This window comes from Elephas maximus, chromosome 22, assembly GCF_024166365.1.
Source record: "Elephas maximus indicus isolate mEleMax1 chromosome 22, mEleMax1 primary haplotype, whole genome shotgun sequence".
Lineage (NCBI taxonomy): Eukaryota > Metazoa > Chordata > Mammalia > Proboscidea > Elephantidae > Elephas > Elephas maximus.
Window position 1 is genome coordinate 1,303,302 of NC_064840.1, and position 15,608 is coordinate 1,318,909.

Here is a 15,608-nt window from a genome sequence, read left to right on the forward strand (position 1 = left end):
ATGCTGTCTACACAGTGAGCCAAAGGCAGCCTCTGTGCCTTGGCCCAGCTTGTTCACGTCCTCATAAATGCCCCCTCCCCCTCCACTTCACCCAAAAAACCTGCAAGTGCCAAACTCAAATGTGTACACATCCAGTCGTTTTAAAAACAGCCCTGAGAACCCTCGTCCATCACTGGTGGGAATGTAAAAGTGTGCGGCCTCTGTGGAAAAATTTGGAAGCTCCTCAAAATGTTGAACACAGAACTCGAACGTGCCCCAGCACTTCCACTCCCGGGTACACACCCGGAAGAAAGGAAGGCAGGAACGTAAACAGAAACCTGCACACCAGTGTTCACTGCAGCACTGTTCACAACAGCCAAAAGGTGGAAACAACCCAAGTGTGTACCAACAGATGAACGGAAAAACAAAACGTGGTATATACACACACAATGGAATACTGCTCGGCCGTAATGAGACATGAAGTCCTGATGCAGGCCGCAGCATGGACCAACCTTGGAAACACCATGCTGAGCGTAATAAGTCAGGTGGAAAAAGAACAAATACTATACGATCTCACTTGTATGAAATAAGCAAACTCACAGAAACCAAGGTCTATTAGTGGTTACCAGGGGAAGGGACAGAAGGGGAGTTTTGCTCTGGGGCAGTAAGTTCATGTTAACGGTGGTGGAATGATCTGGAAAAGGTTGGAGAGAATGGCTGCACAAACGGAAGGATGCCATCAGTGTCACTGGACTGTACATGGAGAGATTGTTGAGATGTCGTAGGTTTTGTATATTTTCATCACAATAAAAAAAAAATAGCCCAAATAAAGAGATTTTTAGCCACCTAGAGCCTGCCTGCTTTGCACAGCTCACGACCCTGCACCCAGCATCTGCTTGCCTAGCTAAGAGGAACCCTGTGGTTATCAGGGCCCCCAGCTCTCTCTGCTCTTGGAGATCCTGACCCAGAGACTCACACCCGGCTGCCAAAGGACGCCATGCGACCACACGTGTAGTCCCCCCTTCTCTGCTCTTCTGGGGGCTCCCTTCACTGCTGGCCTCTGGCAGACCTTCTGCTGGGAGACTGCCCCACTTGTGCCGTCAGTAAGTACCTGGCTATGCAATGTTATCTCGGGGTCTTCTCTTTTTCCTTGGTCAGCCCCGAATGCCCTACTTACTATAGTGCTCTCCAGGACAGAGGGTCCTGAGTGTCCTCCCACACAGAGGACCACCTGACTGCGCTGAAAAGGCGAGCTGCTCCAGCGCCGGGGCCCCTGGAACCACACTCCGCAGCCCCTCCCCGCCCTGCAGACGGGAGGCCTCCCCTTGACTCAAGGCAGCCCCACGGTACCATCAGAGCCCATCTGAGGCCCTGGTCCCCTGCTCAGCCCTCCCCTCCAACTCTGCCTGGCCAGCCTGCTGGCACTGGGGAGGGAGGACACTCAGATATCGCTTAGCCACTGCGGTCAGCATGCACCCAGCACCCACACCACAGCCGACGCAAGCAACTCCATGGCCACTGTGCCTAGCCGCCCACACCATGGCCGAGAGGCCGCACCCCGGGCACCAGCTGGGGGGCAGCGCTGTGGATGAATGCCAAGTCCACGCTCACACACAGACGAGCGCACGTACCTCTGAGTTCAGGAGGCAGTGGAAGAGGAAGATGAAGAGGCCCTGGGAAGGAGGAGAACACGGAGCTAGAGCCCTTTCTGGAAGATCTTCCCCAAGCCTGCGTGGGCTCTGGGGGGCATGGGCATGATCCCTGTTGAGGGACTTGGGGGCTGAGACACCAGGTCTCGTGGTGCTGGAACCCATCACCTAACCCAGATGCAGGCTCAGTTGCTAACCAAAAAGTCAGCGGTTCGAATCTACCAGCCGCTCCTTGGAAACCCTATGGGGCAGTTCTGCTCTGTCCTATAGAGTCGCTCTGAGTTGGAACCGACTTGATGGCAATGGGATTTTTGGACTCTGGCTGCAGTGCGGGCTGTGCTTCTTGCTGAAGTGCCCCTTACCCTGGCCCTTCTCTGGGGGCTCAGACTCGGGGCACCCCAAGCCTCTGGTCTCCAGGAGGATCCCCCCCTGCTGCTCCATGCAGAGGGCAGATCCCAGCCCAGACCTGGGCTTCCAGAACCAATTCCATGCAGGCTTTTTTCCTCACCCCACAGGCTCTGCCTGCTGGGAGCCCCCAGTGTGCCCCACTGGTGCCCTATCCTCAGCTGGGGGCCCCCTGTGGGCTCCTGGGGTGTGGGGGATGCAGAGGGCAGATGTGCAGGGGCCCCGGCAGCACCCCCGCACCCCAGCACATGCACCTGTAAGGAGTTGAGCACAGCGAACATGTACTGGAAGACCACGGCCTGGTCGTTGACTGCAAGCACGCCGAAGACCCACGAGGTGCCCAGGATGGGCAGCAGCACCGCCACGGCCTTCACAGTCAGCCTGGAAGAGAAGCCACAGGCACGCTGGACGGGGCACGCTGGATGGGAGCACGCAGGGTGGGGAGCATGGGGGGTGGGGGCATACAAGGTGGGGGGTGTGCAAGGTGGGGACACGCAGGGTGGGGGCATGCGGGGTGGGAGCACGTGGGGTGGGGTCATGTGGGGTGGGGGCACACAGGATGGGGGCACTTGGGGTGTGGACATGCAGAGTGGGGGGCAGGGGTCATGAGGACCTGCCTGTAGCTACAAGGCCTCTGATGGGGGACCTGGGGCAGACACAGCCCCACTGGGGAGACCCAGGTCCCACCTGCAGGTCAACTCCACAGCTCAGTGCCCGGCACCCCCAGGGTCTGAGTAAGAGGTCGCTGAGTGGATGGATGAATGAATGAGTGAGTGAGTGAGTGAATGAATGACGAGCACACAGGTGATGTGAAAAGTGCTGCACAGGGACTAGTGCCCTCGGGAGCAGGTGGGTGCCCCATGGTGAGCTTCCTCTCAGTAACCCCAGGTCCTGGCACTACCAGCTGTAAAACCGATGGCCGCGCCCCACTCAGAGCTCAGGGCCTGCAGCCAGCGCCTCGCAAAATTAACACGGTAACAATGAACACCTGTCTCCAGAAAAAGAATTATGAATTATTCAGCCACAATCTTTGCATCCTGGGAAAACTGTATTTGAAAAGAGCAGTCACTGAGAAATGTAGGTTCAAAATCGCTCCTTTTAAAGTGATGGTTTGTCTTTTCCTACAAACAGCATGAAGAGCTGCTCTTGGGGAGACGTGTCAAGTGGGGGCTCTGAGGGGCCTCATGAGCAGCCAGTGTCTGCTTCCCGTCAGTCACCAGGGCATGGTCCCTGCGCCAGGTGGCGCCCTGCAGGTGGGGAAGGCTCACCCCTGGAGAGGGGCTCACCCCTGAACCAGTCTCTACCCCACACCCCTGTTCATGGGTGTGTTTCATGGCTTCTCATCACCACCCCCAGGATCCTGGATCCCACTCACAAAAACAGAAGGTTCTCTCTCTGTGGGGAGTCTGCAATCACTATCAATAAATCCAGATTTTAAAAAGCCAGACCAGCCCTCAGGAAGCTGAGTGCTGACTGACAACCCTCAGGAAGCTGAGTGCCGACGGACGGCCCTCGGGAGGCTGAATGCTGACTGAGAGCCCATCTTGCCGCTCAGCACGAAGAAAACCACAAGGCTGAAACCAGGAGACGCAGACTAAGAACACGCCAGAGAAGGCTCCTGACCATGCTAAGGCTGTCCCCTTCCCACTGCCCCGTCGTCCTGACCTGTTTCCGCAGCCCGGGGGCCAGTGTTGTACCAAGGATACCGGCTTTTGGCCTGTGGACCGTTTCTGAACGGCATGAGAATGTGCTGCCTGGGGCCTGACGTGGCCCTTACAGACCAGGAGCTGACGAGACAGGCCGGGACACAGAAGGGGATGCTGGCTCTGGAGGGGCAGTGCCACGTGGGAGCTGCCCTGGAGAAGGGTTGGAGCCTGGGTGCCCCCACCTCAGCTCCTCATGGGGCTTGGGGCTTTCTCCCTTCCCACAGGCCTTCCTGACATGCACGCTACCACGCTACCACAGCACAAGTTTTCCTTTTCTTTCTGCTGCTTTGAAATGTCTTGTCTCTTTGCTTATGTGTCTCCTCTAGAAGGTTGAACAGTTAACATGCTTAGCTGCTAGCTGAAAAGTTGGAGGTGCAAGTCTACCCCGAGGCAACTTGGAAGAAAGGCCCGGTGATCTACTTCCGAAAAACCGGCCATTGAAAACCTCATGAGCACAGGTCTGACAGACATGGGGTCACTAGGAGTCAGTGCTGACTCACTGGCACCTGGTGGGTGGGAGTTCAAACACTGAGACTGGCAGAAGTGCTGGCTGGAGGCTGCGTGACCTCCCCTCCTCTGTGCCAGACTCCCTCTTCATCTGTCTGTGACTCCCAGCCAGCTGTCCCCTACCTGGAGAGCACCCACAGCCCACGTGCTAAGTGCCCTTCTTGGCACTCCTGCCCAGGTGTCCCTTCCCGGGGAGGCGCCTGACTGGGGATGCACATGGGACGACCCCCAGCCTCGTGGACTCACAGCCTGTTTCTTGCTCTGTGTTCCCCAAAGATTTACCAACTTCTCATGTTCTAAGCATAATTCCTTACATTATGTTTGTTACCACCTGTCGCTGCAGGAGAATGAGAGCGGAGACAGTTTGTTCCTTCACAGAGCCTAGGCAGGTGCCCGTGGGGATGTGGTAAATCTCGATAAATATTTTAGATGAATATACGGGTGCTTCCCACACCCACACGTGCACACATGCACGTGTGCACATACGTGAACATGCATGCACACACACACTACCAGAAGCACACATATGCACACATACCACCAGATGCATACACATTGACACTCCACCAAACACACACGGACAGGAACACACACGTGCACATATGCAAGCACCTATGCATGCACATGGTGGTCCTGTCTCGCGGAATGTTGGGAGAATCCATGGAGATACCCTCTAGAGAAGGCTTGGCTCGCACCTGCCCAGGTGCTTCACACCTGTCACCTGTCACCTGTCAGCGGTATGTGCTGATGGTAAGCGTGTGAGGCGTTCCAGGCAACACCAGAGGAACAGGAGTTGCACTGGGTCTGACTAGTGGGGGGAAGGCTGTGATGAGCGCAGAGCAGAGCCAGGGCTGGAGATGGGGTGCAGAGGTATGGGACACAGGTGTGTTCTGGGGACACTGAGGATGCTGTCTCCCTGGGGCCCAGGCTCAGCAGAGGCAGGGAGAGCTGTTGCTGGGGACAGGGTCTGACAGACTGGCTGCCTTTCACGTGGTAGTGTGGCCTCAGGGGCTGAGGGGTTGGGGCAGGAGAGACAGGGGTCCTGGCTGGGCTCCATGGGGCCTCCCGGGTCCGCTGCCCTGCTCTTGGTGGGAGAGGAAGGTGACCTGACCCCACAAGCACCTTCCCTCCAGGCACAGCCCTGAGAGTCCTCCTGAGGCTGGACCAGCCCCGAGGGCTGGGGCCGCGAGTCAGCTTAATTCCCAGAGTTGAGAATTCATTACAGAATAATTACCTCATCGATTTTGCTGCAGACATATTTACTGTTTTTCCTTACAGATCAGAAAAGACTGAGTGTAACTAAAGTAACTTTAATTTTCCCAGCCCTTGGACGTTTGGAAGTTGTTGCACTTTAAATATTTTAGTTAAAATCAGTGCAATCGAAATGACCGTCCACAACAAAATTCCAGTGCAGCCTCGGGCCCCTCAACCCCGCCTTACTCCCCCAGCACAGCCTCGTGGTCAAGCGGCCCTGCACCCTGTTCACAGGCATCCAGGGTGTTGGTTGTGTGCCCCTATGGTTCTGGATAGACAGCCTAGCCCAGGGTGCCATTCTAACACCTCCGTGGCCAGCGTCTGCACCCCCTTTTTACACCCACGACCCCGATTCCAGTGAGAAGCACCCTCTGCCTCTGGCCTAGTGTTTGGGGTGCAGACTGAATCTGGGGCCTGTGGACCTTGTGGCTCAGGACTCCATTCAACTGGTGTGGGTGTGAACCCCGAGTCCTGGCCCCCAGCTCAGTGCCTCCGTTTGCACAAGTGGGAGAAGGGCCATCCTGGACCCGTACCTCCTGTTGCTGACATTTGCCACCAGGAGGGGAAGGCTGACCCAGCATGATGCCGACACCAAGGACTTGGGGCTCAGAGACACAGGGGACGACGAAACCAGCTCAGGGACAGCTGTCCCAAAGCGACGTCAAACCAGCCCTTCCACTCTCTGGGCCTCAGGGTCCCCGGGTGAACACACTCCCCTTCGCCCACACCAGGGAGCATCAGGCCTGTCACCTGCGATGGCAGAGCCCTGATACGTGGATTAAGTGGTTCTCATGGCCCCAGGTGTAAGGGCAGTGGTCTGCTCCAGACATGTGCTGCCTCCCCTGTGAGGTGGCTTGTCCCTGGGGGACATCTGGTCAACTCCTCTTGTACACAGGCACTGAGGCTGGCCCAGGGGTGCATCCCAGGAGCTGAGCCAGGGAAACCCGAGAACGAGAAGCAGGGCAAGGAGCTGGAGTAAGGCAGGCGCAGCCCCCGTGCCTCCGAGGGCCTCTGTGGGAGCAATGGCTGGCTGCTCAGAAGCCCACTTACTTGAAGGCGTTGGGGTCTCCATGTATCTTATAGTTGTCGGCGCTGATCTGAGAGATGACCCGGGTCACGGCGACAAGGATGCCGACGTTGACCTGCCCAGGGAAAGCCACAGGAGGCAGGTGAGGGGGCTGGCTGCACTGCAGAGCTCATCCCACCTGGGTGCTGCCCACCCACAGCCACCCATGCCACGAAGGCTTCTGTGTCATAAATGCAAGAGGCTGCACTCAACTGGACAGAATCAGGGGAGGCCACAGGGGCCACAGACCAGTGCGTCTCTTAAATGCAGCTTCACTACACTCAAGTCAGGGAGGCTGTACATTCCGCAGGTTTGCAAAACGGTCACGTCCCTTCAGCTGAGACAGTGACTAAAGTAAGGAGCCCCTGTTGCTGTTAGGTGCCATCAAGTTGGTTCTAACTCATAGTGACCCTATGTACCACAGAACTAAACACTGTCCAGTCCTACGCCATCCTCACAATCATTGTTACGTTTGAGCCCATTGTTACAGCCACTGTGTCAGTCCATCTCATTGAGGGCCTTCCTCTTTTTTGCTGACCCTCTACTTTACCAAGCATGATGTTCTTCTCCAGGGACTGGTCCTTCCTGATAACATCCCCAAAATACGTGAGACTAAGTCTCACTGTCCTCGCTTCCGAGGACCATTCTGGTTGTACTTCTTCCAAGACAGATTGGTTCATTCTTCTGGTAGTCCACAGATATTTAACATTCTTTGTCAACACCATAACTCAAAGGTGTCAGTTCTACCTCCGTGGCATATGAAGTAACTGAAAACACCATAGATCGGGTCAGGTTCACCTTAGTCCTTAAAGTGACAGCTTTGCTTTTTAAACTTTAAAGAGGTCTTTTGCAGCAGATTTGCCCAATGCAGTATGCCATTTCATTTCTTGACTGCTGCTTCCATGGGCGTTGATTGTGGATCCAAGTAAAATGAAATCCTTGACAACTTCAATCTTTTCTCCGTTTATCATGATGTTGCTCATTGGTCCAGTTGCGAGGATTTTTGTTTTCTTTATGTTGAGGTGTAATCCATACTGAAGGCTGTGGTCTTTGATCTTCATTAGTAAGTGCTTCAAGTCCTCTTCGCTTTCAGCAAGCAAGGTTGTGTCATCTGCATAACGCAGGTTGTTAATGAGTCTTCCTCCAATCATGAAGCTGAGTTCTTCATATAATCCAGCTTCTTGGATTACTTGCTCAGCATACAGATTGAATAGGTGTGGTGAAAGGCTACAACCCTGATGCACACCTTTCCTGACTTTACACCACGCAGGATCCCCTAGAAACACGAGTGTGTAGTTATTGCTCCACAAAGAGGAGACCCGTGAGCAAAGCTTCAATCCCACCACCAGTTTAGAAATGTAAACCCCAGGTACCTCACACAGGTGGAAGCTGAGGCCTTGTTTGTAACAGCCAAGGTCTGGCATCAACCTGACCAGCCCCTGCTGGGGTGGGGAGTGGGTGCCTGGGCCCCGTCCACTCTAAGGGCACCCCACAGCCGCGAAGCAGCCCAAGAATGCTGGTGGGGGGCCGAGGCAGGGCCCCCATACTGGGGGACAGCACAGACTAGGCCTGGGTGTGTACTTGTATCTGATTTTATCTGCATTGCACCCCTAGGTTAGTCAAGTCACAGGGGAACGTCTGGGCTGGGCCGATTCTGCCCAGCCCCCTCTCCCGCCCCCACCGACTTCAGAGGGCTTCAGACGTGAGAGAGAACGAGCACAAGGAATGCAGCCACCTTAAAACCGCAGCTGTCCCTGTCTGCAGAGTCCGTCACGGCTTTGCCTTTGGAGCACTGTCCCAAAAGGCTGGGCGCCGGAACACCGGCCACGTCTGCTTTAGAGACCGTTGTACCTTCTGTCCGTCGAGGTGGGTTGTCTGGCTCAGAGTGGGGCGTTATCAGGGATTCTTTAGGGATGTGATTTCAGAGTGCCCGAGCTCAGAGCTGCTCCTTCATGCAGTGGGTGGCCCTGAGCACAGGCCTGCCGCCCCAGGCCCTGCCGGAAGGGGACTCCCATCAGCCAAGGTGGCAGGTGGACACGCCCTGGGCCTGCTCCACCCCTGCTGGCTTCACAGCCCACCAAGCTCAGTTGAACCCCGGGGCCGAGGACGCTGTTCCAGGTCGGGTTCAGCCCCAGCGGCAGCTCAGCCTCCAGGTCGGCAGTCACAACAGGTAGGAACGACCTGTCCTATGAAGCCCCTCCCAGCTGCTGTGTCCACCTTCGGCCTTACACCTCCCCAGACCAGACCACCCAGAAATGGTCATGCTGTCAACAGCCTTTGTAGCTTCAGGAGAAGACAGAAATCAGCATGTAAAGCCATCCAGGATGGAAAAGAAGGGGACTGAAAGAGTCATTTAATCATTCTTGGCTGTAGTCTTTATGGATGCAGGTTGCCAGGCCTCTCTTCTGTGGCACTGCTGATTGAATTTGAACCACCCACCTTTAAGTTAGCAGGGACCTAATCTTCAGGAAACTGTCTCCCTGAAGTAGACAAGCTGGAAAGAGTGTGAGGCTCTCTGTCACCTGTGACCAGAGTGTGTTTCCCTCCAGGCCCTCACTGCTATTTCCCCTGCAGCCTAGAAACTCCAGGGCCCTTTGAGGAGAAGAGAAAATCAGGGGCTCCTCAGGCCCCCACACCTGCCGGTTCAGCTAGAAAAGCACCTGGGCTTGAAAGGAGTATGCACTCAGCCTGGAAACTGGAGACCCCCCCTCCCTGAGTTTCCAAGGCTGAGTCACACTCCCAGAGGGCAGGGGGCTGTAATGGGGAGTGCCCCTGCTCAGGGCAGGCCCACAGGAGGGCCCATGCCGTCTCTACCCCACCCCGTGTCCTCAAAAGGACCCTTGCCCCAGCCCCTCCCTGCTCTGTGCCCACCACGACTTGTGCCCACGGGGGTCAGGGACGTACCACAATCACCAGCAGGGCAGGAGCCACGAAGGCCCAGATGGCGCCAGTCCCCAGGGACAGCCAGCAGCTGCGGAGGAAGGAGAGGGGTATGTCAGCAGCCGCCCGCCGCTGGGGTCCAGGGCCTCTGCCCACTGCTGGCTCCTCCGACTGTCTTGCTCTGGGGTTAAACCAGGGCTGTCAGGGCAGCTTCCTAAACCCACCACACCTCTGTGTCTGTGAACGCCTCCCCCCTGGGAAGGGCCTGCCAGGCTTACAGACAGAATCCTCGAGGGGAAGGCCCACAGGCCCCCGTAGAGGGATATCAGCCCCTGGGGAGTCCAGCCAGAATCCAAAGCAGATTCTCATTTCATGGTGAAAAATAAACATTTGCCCAGGACCAGCTTGCATTCTGGGAGCCTTTACACAACAACCTAAAAGGTGCCTTTGTCAGGGGTTAGCATATCAATGACTGGTCCTGGGTACCGCACAGCCCTTTCCATCTGTAACAATCTGTCCATCACACACCCCAGCAGAGCCATCAACGAGAGGGTCCCTGTGTTTCCTGGAGAGGTATGCTCCAGGATGTGGGGTCCCTCCTGGCCTCAGAGACATGACCCTGGGGACTTAGGCAGGAAAGCCTGCTCCTCATGATGCTGTCTCTTCCCAAACCATCGGTATGGCTGGGAGCCCAGGTCCCCAAGGACATTTTGTCTCCAGGGTCTGCGGCAGCACCAGGGTCTGGCCAGGCCCATGTGGTGGTCCTCATTCACATAGGGACCCCCGAGAGCTGCCGTTGTTCCCCTCACTGACGACTGCCCACATCCTAGCACCCGGCCTGCCTCATCTTACATCATGTCAGGGTACCTGCTCCCATCCCGCAAGTGGAGAGACCCAGACCCTGACAGGTCAGGTGACTGTCTTCCTGCCCGCTCCTCCCCGAGGCTTCCGGCACCTGGGTGCCCAGTGACATCCCTGCAAGGGGCCCCCTTCCTGTTTCGACAGAGTGACCTGGGGCTGCCGACACAGAGGACCTCAAACTGTGGGCAAACACAGACATCCCCCCCTCCCAGGTCTACAGCCACAAGTGCTGAATTGAGGTGTTGCTGGCAGGGCCGTGCTCCCTCCGGGGCTCCAGGGAAGAGCCTTCCTTGCTGTTCCAGCTTCTGGTGGTGCCTGAGGTCCTTGGAATCTCGCGGCTCGGTGCTGTATCACTCCCATCCCTGCCTAGATCTTCACACAGCTTCTCCAGTGTGTCTCTGGTTACTCCCGTCCCTGCCTCCATCCTCACACGGCTTCTCCATTGTGTCTCTGGTCACTCCCATCCCTGCCTCCATCTTCACACGGCTTCTCCTATGTAACTCTGATCACTCCCATTCCCCCCTCCATCTTCACACGGCTTCTCCATTGTGTCTCTGGTCACTCCCATCCCTGCCTCCATCTTCACACGGCTTCTCCTATGTGACTCTGATCACTCTCATCCCCCCCTCCATCCTCACATGGCTTCTCCTGTGTGTCTCTGATCACTCCCATCCCCCCCTCCATCCTCACACGGCTTCTCCTGTGTGTCTCTGATCACTCCCATCCACCCCTCCATCTTCACACGGCTTCTTCTGTGTGTCTCTGATCACTCCCGTCCCTGCCTCCATCTTCACACGGCTTCTCCTGTGTGTCTCTGGTCACTCCCATCCCCCCCTCCACCTTCACACGGCTTCTCCTTTGTGTCTCTGGTCACTTCCATCCCTGTCTGCATCTTCACATGGCTTCTCCTGTGTGTCTCTGGTCACTCCCATCCACGCTTCCATCTTCATACAGCTTCTCCTGTGTGTCTCTGGTCACTCCCATCCCCCCCTCCACCTTCACACGGCTTCTCCTGTGTGTCTCTGATCACTCCCATCCCTGCCTCCACCTTCACACGGCTTCTCCTTTGTGTCTCTGGTCACTTCCATCCCTGTCTGCATCTTCACATGGCTTCTCCTGTGTGTCTCTGGTCACTCCCATCCACCCCTCCACCTTCACACGGCTTCTCCTGTGTGTCTCTGATCACTCCAATCCCCCCGTCCATCTTCCCACGGCTTCTCCTGTGTGTCTGTGATCACTTCCATCCCTGCCTCCATCTTCACACGGCTTCTCCTGTGTGTCTCTGGTCACTTCCATCCCTGTCTCCATCTTCACATGGCTTCTCCTGTGTGTCTCTGGTCACTCCCATCCACCCCTCCATCTTCACACGGCTTCTCCTGTGTGCCTCTGATCACTCCCGTCCCTGCCTCCATCTTCCCACGGCTTCTCCTGTGTGTCTCTGATCACTCCAATCCCCCTGTCCATCTTCACACAGCTTCTCCTGTGTGTCTGTGATCACTTCCATCCCTGTCTCCATCTTCACACGGCTTCTCCTGTGTCTCTCTGGTCACTTCCATCCCTGTCTCCATCTTCACATGGATTCTTCTGTGTGTCTCTGGTCACTCCCATCCACCCCTCCATCTTCACACGGCTTCTCCTGTGTGCCTCTGATCACTCCCGTCCCTGCCTCCATCTTCCCACGGCTTCTCCTGTGTGTCTCTGATCACTCCAATCCCCCTGTCCATCTTCACACAGCTTCTCCTGTGTGTCTGTGATCACTTCCATCCCTGTCTCCATCTTCACACGGCTTCTCCTGTGTCTCTCTGGTCACTTCCATCCCTGTCTCCATCTTCACATGGCTTCTCCTGTGTGTCTGGTCACTCCAATCCCTGCCTCTATCTGCACTCAAGCCCAGGCTCCCAGAAAGGCCAAGATGCTGCAGAGAAAGTTCGCGATTCCCAAAGTTTTCCTGCAGAATTTGAAGGATAAGGATCTCCTGAGTCCTCCCCTCTTCAGAAACCCCATGAGCCCCCCTAACCTTCTGCCTGGGCTGCCTTGCTCTCGGCCATGACTGGGGGCCTTGGATGAAGACAACACTGGTGCTGAGACACATGCTGTGGGTGGAACTTATCCCCAAGCCCCAGATGGGGAGAAAATGGAACAGGCGGCACTGAGATGATTGTGAGAGGAGCGTTCTTCCCTTAGTGAGCTCCTCAACTTCTAAAACCATCCAGGATGGAAAGGAAGGGGCCAGAACAATGGTCCTTTAATCATTTCTGCTTCCACTGGCAATGAGACAACGATTCCTTTAATGTGTCATTTCAGTAACTTGTCATTCTAATGTAGAAGAGGCTGGATTCTCCCCGTTCAGCAACCCAGCTAGAGAGACATCTCCTCCTGACGTTGTGAGAATGTTGACCTCCCCTTCTCTTCCTCAAAATGCCCAATGATGTTCCCATTTTGTGTTTTCACTCAGAGGCACCCCAGCTTGAAGAAGATGGGGGATAGCTTCCCAAAGGCATTTGAGGGAAAGCCTTTTTTTCTCATAATAACACCTTTCTGGAGCCTGGAAGTCACACAGCTCCATTCTTTCCTCTTCCTGATCCAACGGTGGACCCACCAGCTGCAGTTTCAAAATGGCGGCACCAGATCTTGGGCCACATAAAGTCCCATCCCCTGCCACCCAAGCAATGGGAACCCTAAGACCCACCTGCCAGGTGCATGCAAGACAAGACTCACTTGTACGTTCATACAGTCACTTGACTGTAATTTATAGAGCAGCTATTGTGAACTAGGCATCATGCTAACCACCCAAGAATGGACTACAGATCATAAGACTGGGCTCTGTGGGTGACCAAAACTGTGCTGGGACGACCCCATGGGTAAAGAAGGGCCAATAGAAAACTTCTACCAGCCGCTCCATCATTCCTGGAAGGATGTGACACCGTAGCTGCTAGTTCCAAGGCTGGGAAAGCCCAGAGCACAACTGGGGTTGTTCCTCACTCCATCTGCCCCATGTCTCGCACGGCACCCACCCCAGAGGAACACAGGGAGACACAGCTGAGCTGTAGGGATTTGTCACAATGAAGGCAAGCCCTGCACTTACTTGTCACTTGCTCCGTAACTGTCCATGGCAGATGACACTGAAATGATACAGGTCAGAAGAGGAAAACCTGCAGAGAGTCAAAGCAGACTATCCTGTGAGCTTGCTCCAGTTTTGTTCATTCAGTCATTCATTTCTTCATTTCATACCTGGTATATACAGAGAACTAGGTGCCCAGTGCTGCGGACACAGAGCAGCTCCTATCCCATGAGGACTTAGTCTGGACAGAGAGAGATCTCACACACATGCACACTCACATGCATGTGCCCACACACACACTCACAAAGCACACTCACACAAGCACACTCATTCTCACACACACACACACACACACACACACACACACTCTCACTTGAATATACTGGACAAGGACAGGTACGGGTCTTTTTCAAAACCATTGACCTGGCAAGGCTGCTCGGCTTGGTCTATCTGACCAGTGTCCCCAATAAACAGGAAAGAAACAAAGAGCCAGGCATAAAACAAGGATGTCCTGACAAGGATGAGGGATGGCAATCCCAGGAGACACACCGCTGCCCCTGGGGAAGCCATCAGCATGACTGGCTACGTCTCTGGATGGCTGGCTCTGGGCACCTGGAGGAGCGTGCTTGGTGCCCTGGGGCTGCTGGGCCAGTGGGCTCATTCTGGACAAGAGTTGTGGGCAGAAGTAACACCTGTCTCCTGTGGGCAAGCATTTGGTTTCCAATGTGATGCCTTGGGGTTCTTGTCCCTCAGTACAGCTCCAGCTGTGGTTTTAGCTGTGTATTCATATTACAAAAAAAATACAACAAGTCATGTCTCCCCTTGTGAGCATGGGGGCTGGGATTCCCATCAGCTGCCTGGATGTGCAGACTCTCAGACGGTCATCACTTAGCTCCTCTTCTTGAGAGCAGAGATCACACTCTGCTCACCTCCGTTTGCCCCATCTTCCGAGCGTGGGCCTCGGGCGCCCAGCAGTAAGTCAGTGAAGTGGCTGGTCTGGCACCACCACCGGCTGCAGGCTGCAGTCCCTACGTTTCCCCAAAATGCCCTCGTTCTGAGGACAGAGTGAGAGCAGGGTGAGAGCCCAGGAAGAGAGCCTGCCTCCTCTGAGGCCTGTCCCTGCAGCGTGGGTACATGAGCTCTGGTCTCACTGTGTTATAAGTAACAGTTGAGAGTTGAGAGGGCACAGCTGCCTGCAACCATCTTTACTCAGGCCCAGTGCCAGCTCTAACTGGGCAGAAGGAAGGACACAGTTCAAGTGCTTATAATAAAATTAATTAAGGGAAAGCTGACGAGAAGACGGATGGAGGCTGCGGCACTGCCAGCACCCAGCCCAGCGCTACGCATCTGCAGAAAGCTTCTATCAGGGGCTGTGTTGATGCAGCAACCGCACAGTTCCTGCCGATGTCGTCAAGCGGGAATATCACCTCAGTGCTTCTGGGTCTTCTGATGTTCCAAAGGAACTTTGCAACTTTTTGTAAAATCTCTCAATTTTTAAATATTGGCAAATGATTCATTTTTTCTCCAATATTCTGTAGACCAAATAAACACATTTCTAGGCTAGATTAGGTTGGAATATGACCCCCCCCATTTTATTGGCAACAAAGTGAGGTCCCTCTTGCTATAGAAACAAATCCCACAAGCACTTTTTACACAATTTGCTTGATTTGTGGCTTATGGTGTGTGTGCGTGCGTGCACGCATACACATGCATGCGCCTAAATCGTATGACTGAATTCATAAAGAAATTAGTAAACTATAGTGGTTGGTCACATACGGTCCTACAAATGCTTACTAAATATAGCCATAAATAATAGAAAGGAGCAACCTTGCTCTCTAGAGGAGCTAGGGAAGGATTTATGGGGCTGGTCACATGTCACACCTGAGTTGGGCTCACCGAGGGGAGGGTGGAGGGGACACCCGGCCTCAGGGCCTGGCCTGGGCACAGGTGTGGGAGGTTAAAAAGTGCCACAGGAGCAGCGAGCCTCTTCAGGATCCTGGGCATCCACTGGATGTCAGCAGTGGCCCCGTGGGACTTTCCCATGTGTGCCAAAGCAGGGTGGACGTGGAGGCCCCAGCGCCCTTTTCCAGAACCTGGTGAGTCTCCCCAGTTCTCCCCAGGGAAGCTGTGGGGTACATCGTTTACATCTATTCCATCCTCAGGTCAACAGGATTTCCAGCTCAAAGCACAACGTGAACATGCTTCCCTGCTCCTTGCATAATGAGAACGGTGAAATTAAA

At 55.1% G+C, this 15,608-nt stretch overlaps 1 protein-coding gene across 1 annotated transcript in view; it reads right to left on the minus strand.

The window, feature by feature from the left end:
- The window catches only part of ADGRD1 (adhesion G protein-coupled receptor D1), a 108,403-nt gene that overhangs the window by 4,657 nt on the left and 88,138 nt on the right, over positions 1-15,608 (minus strand). Inside the window, exons 22-26 of the mRNA XM_049865589.1 lie at positions 13,393-13,459; positions 9,471-9,537; positions 6,551-6,642; positions 2,288-2,414; positions 1,611-1,652 (exon numbers count right to left, since the gene is read on the minus strand). Of these exons, the coding sequence (XP_049721546.1) occupies positions 1,611-1,652; positions 2,288-2,414; positions 6,551-6,642; positions 9,471-9,537; positions 13,393-13,459 (395 nt within the window). The remainder of the gene's footprint in view (positions 1-1,610; positions 1,653-2,287; positions 2,415-6,550; positions 6,643-9,470; positions 9,538-13,392; positions 13,460-15,608) is intronic.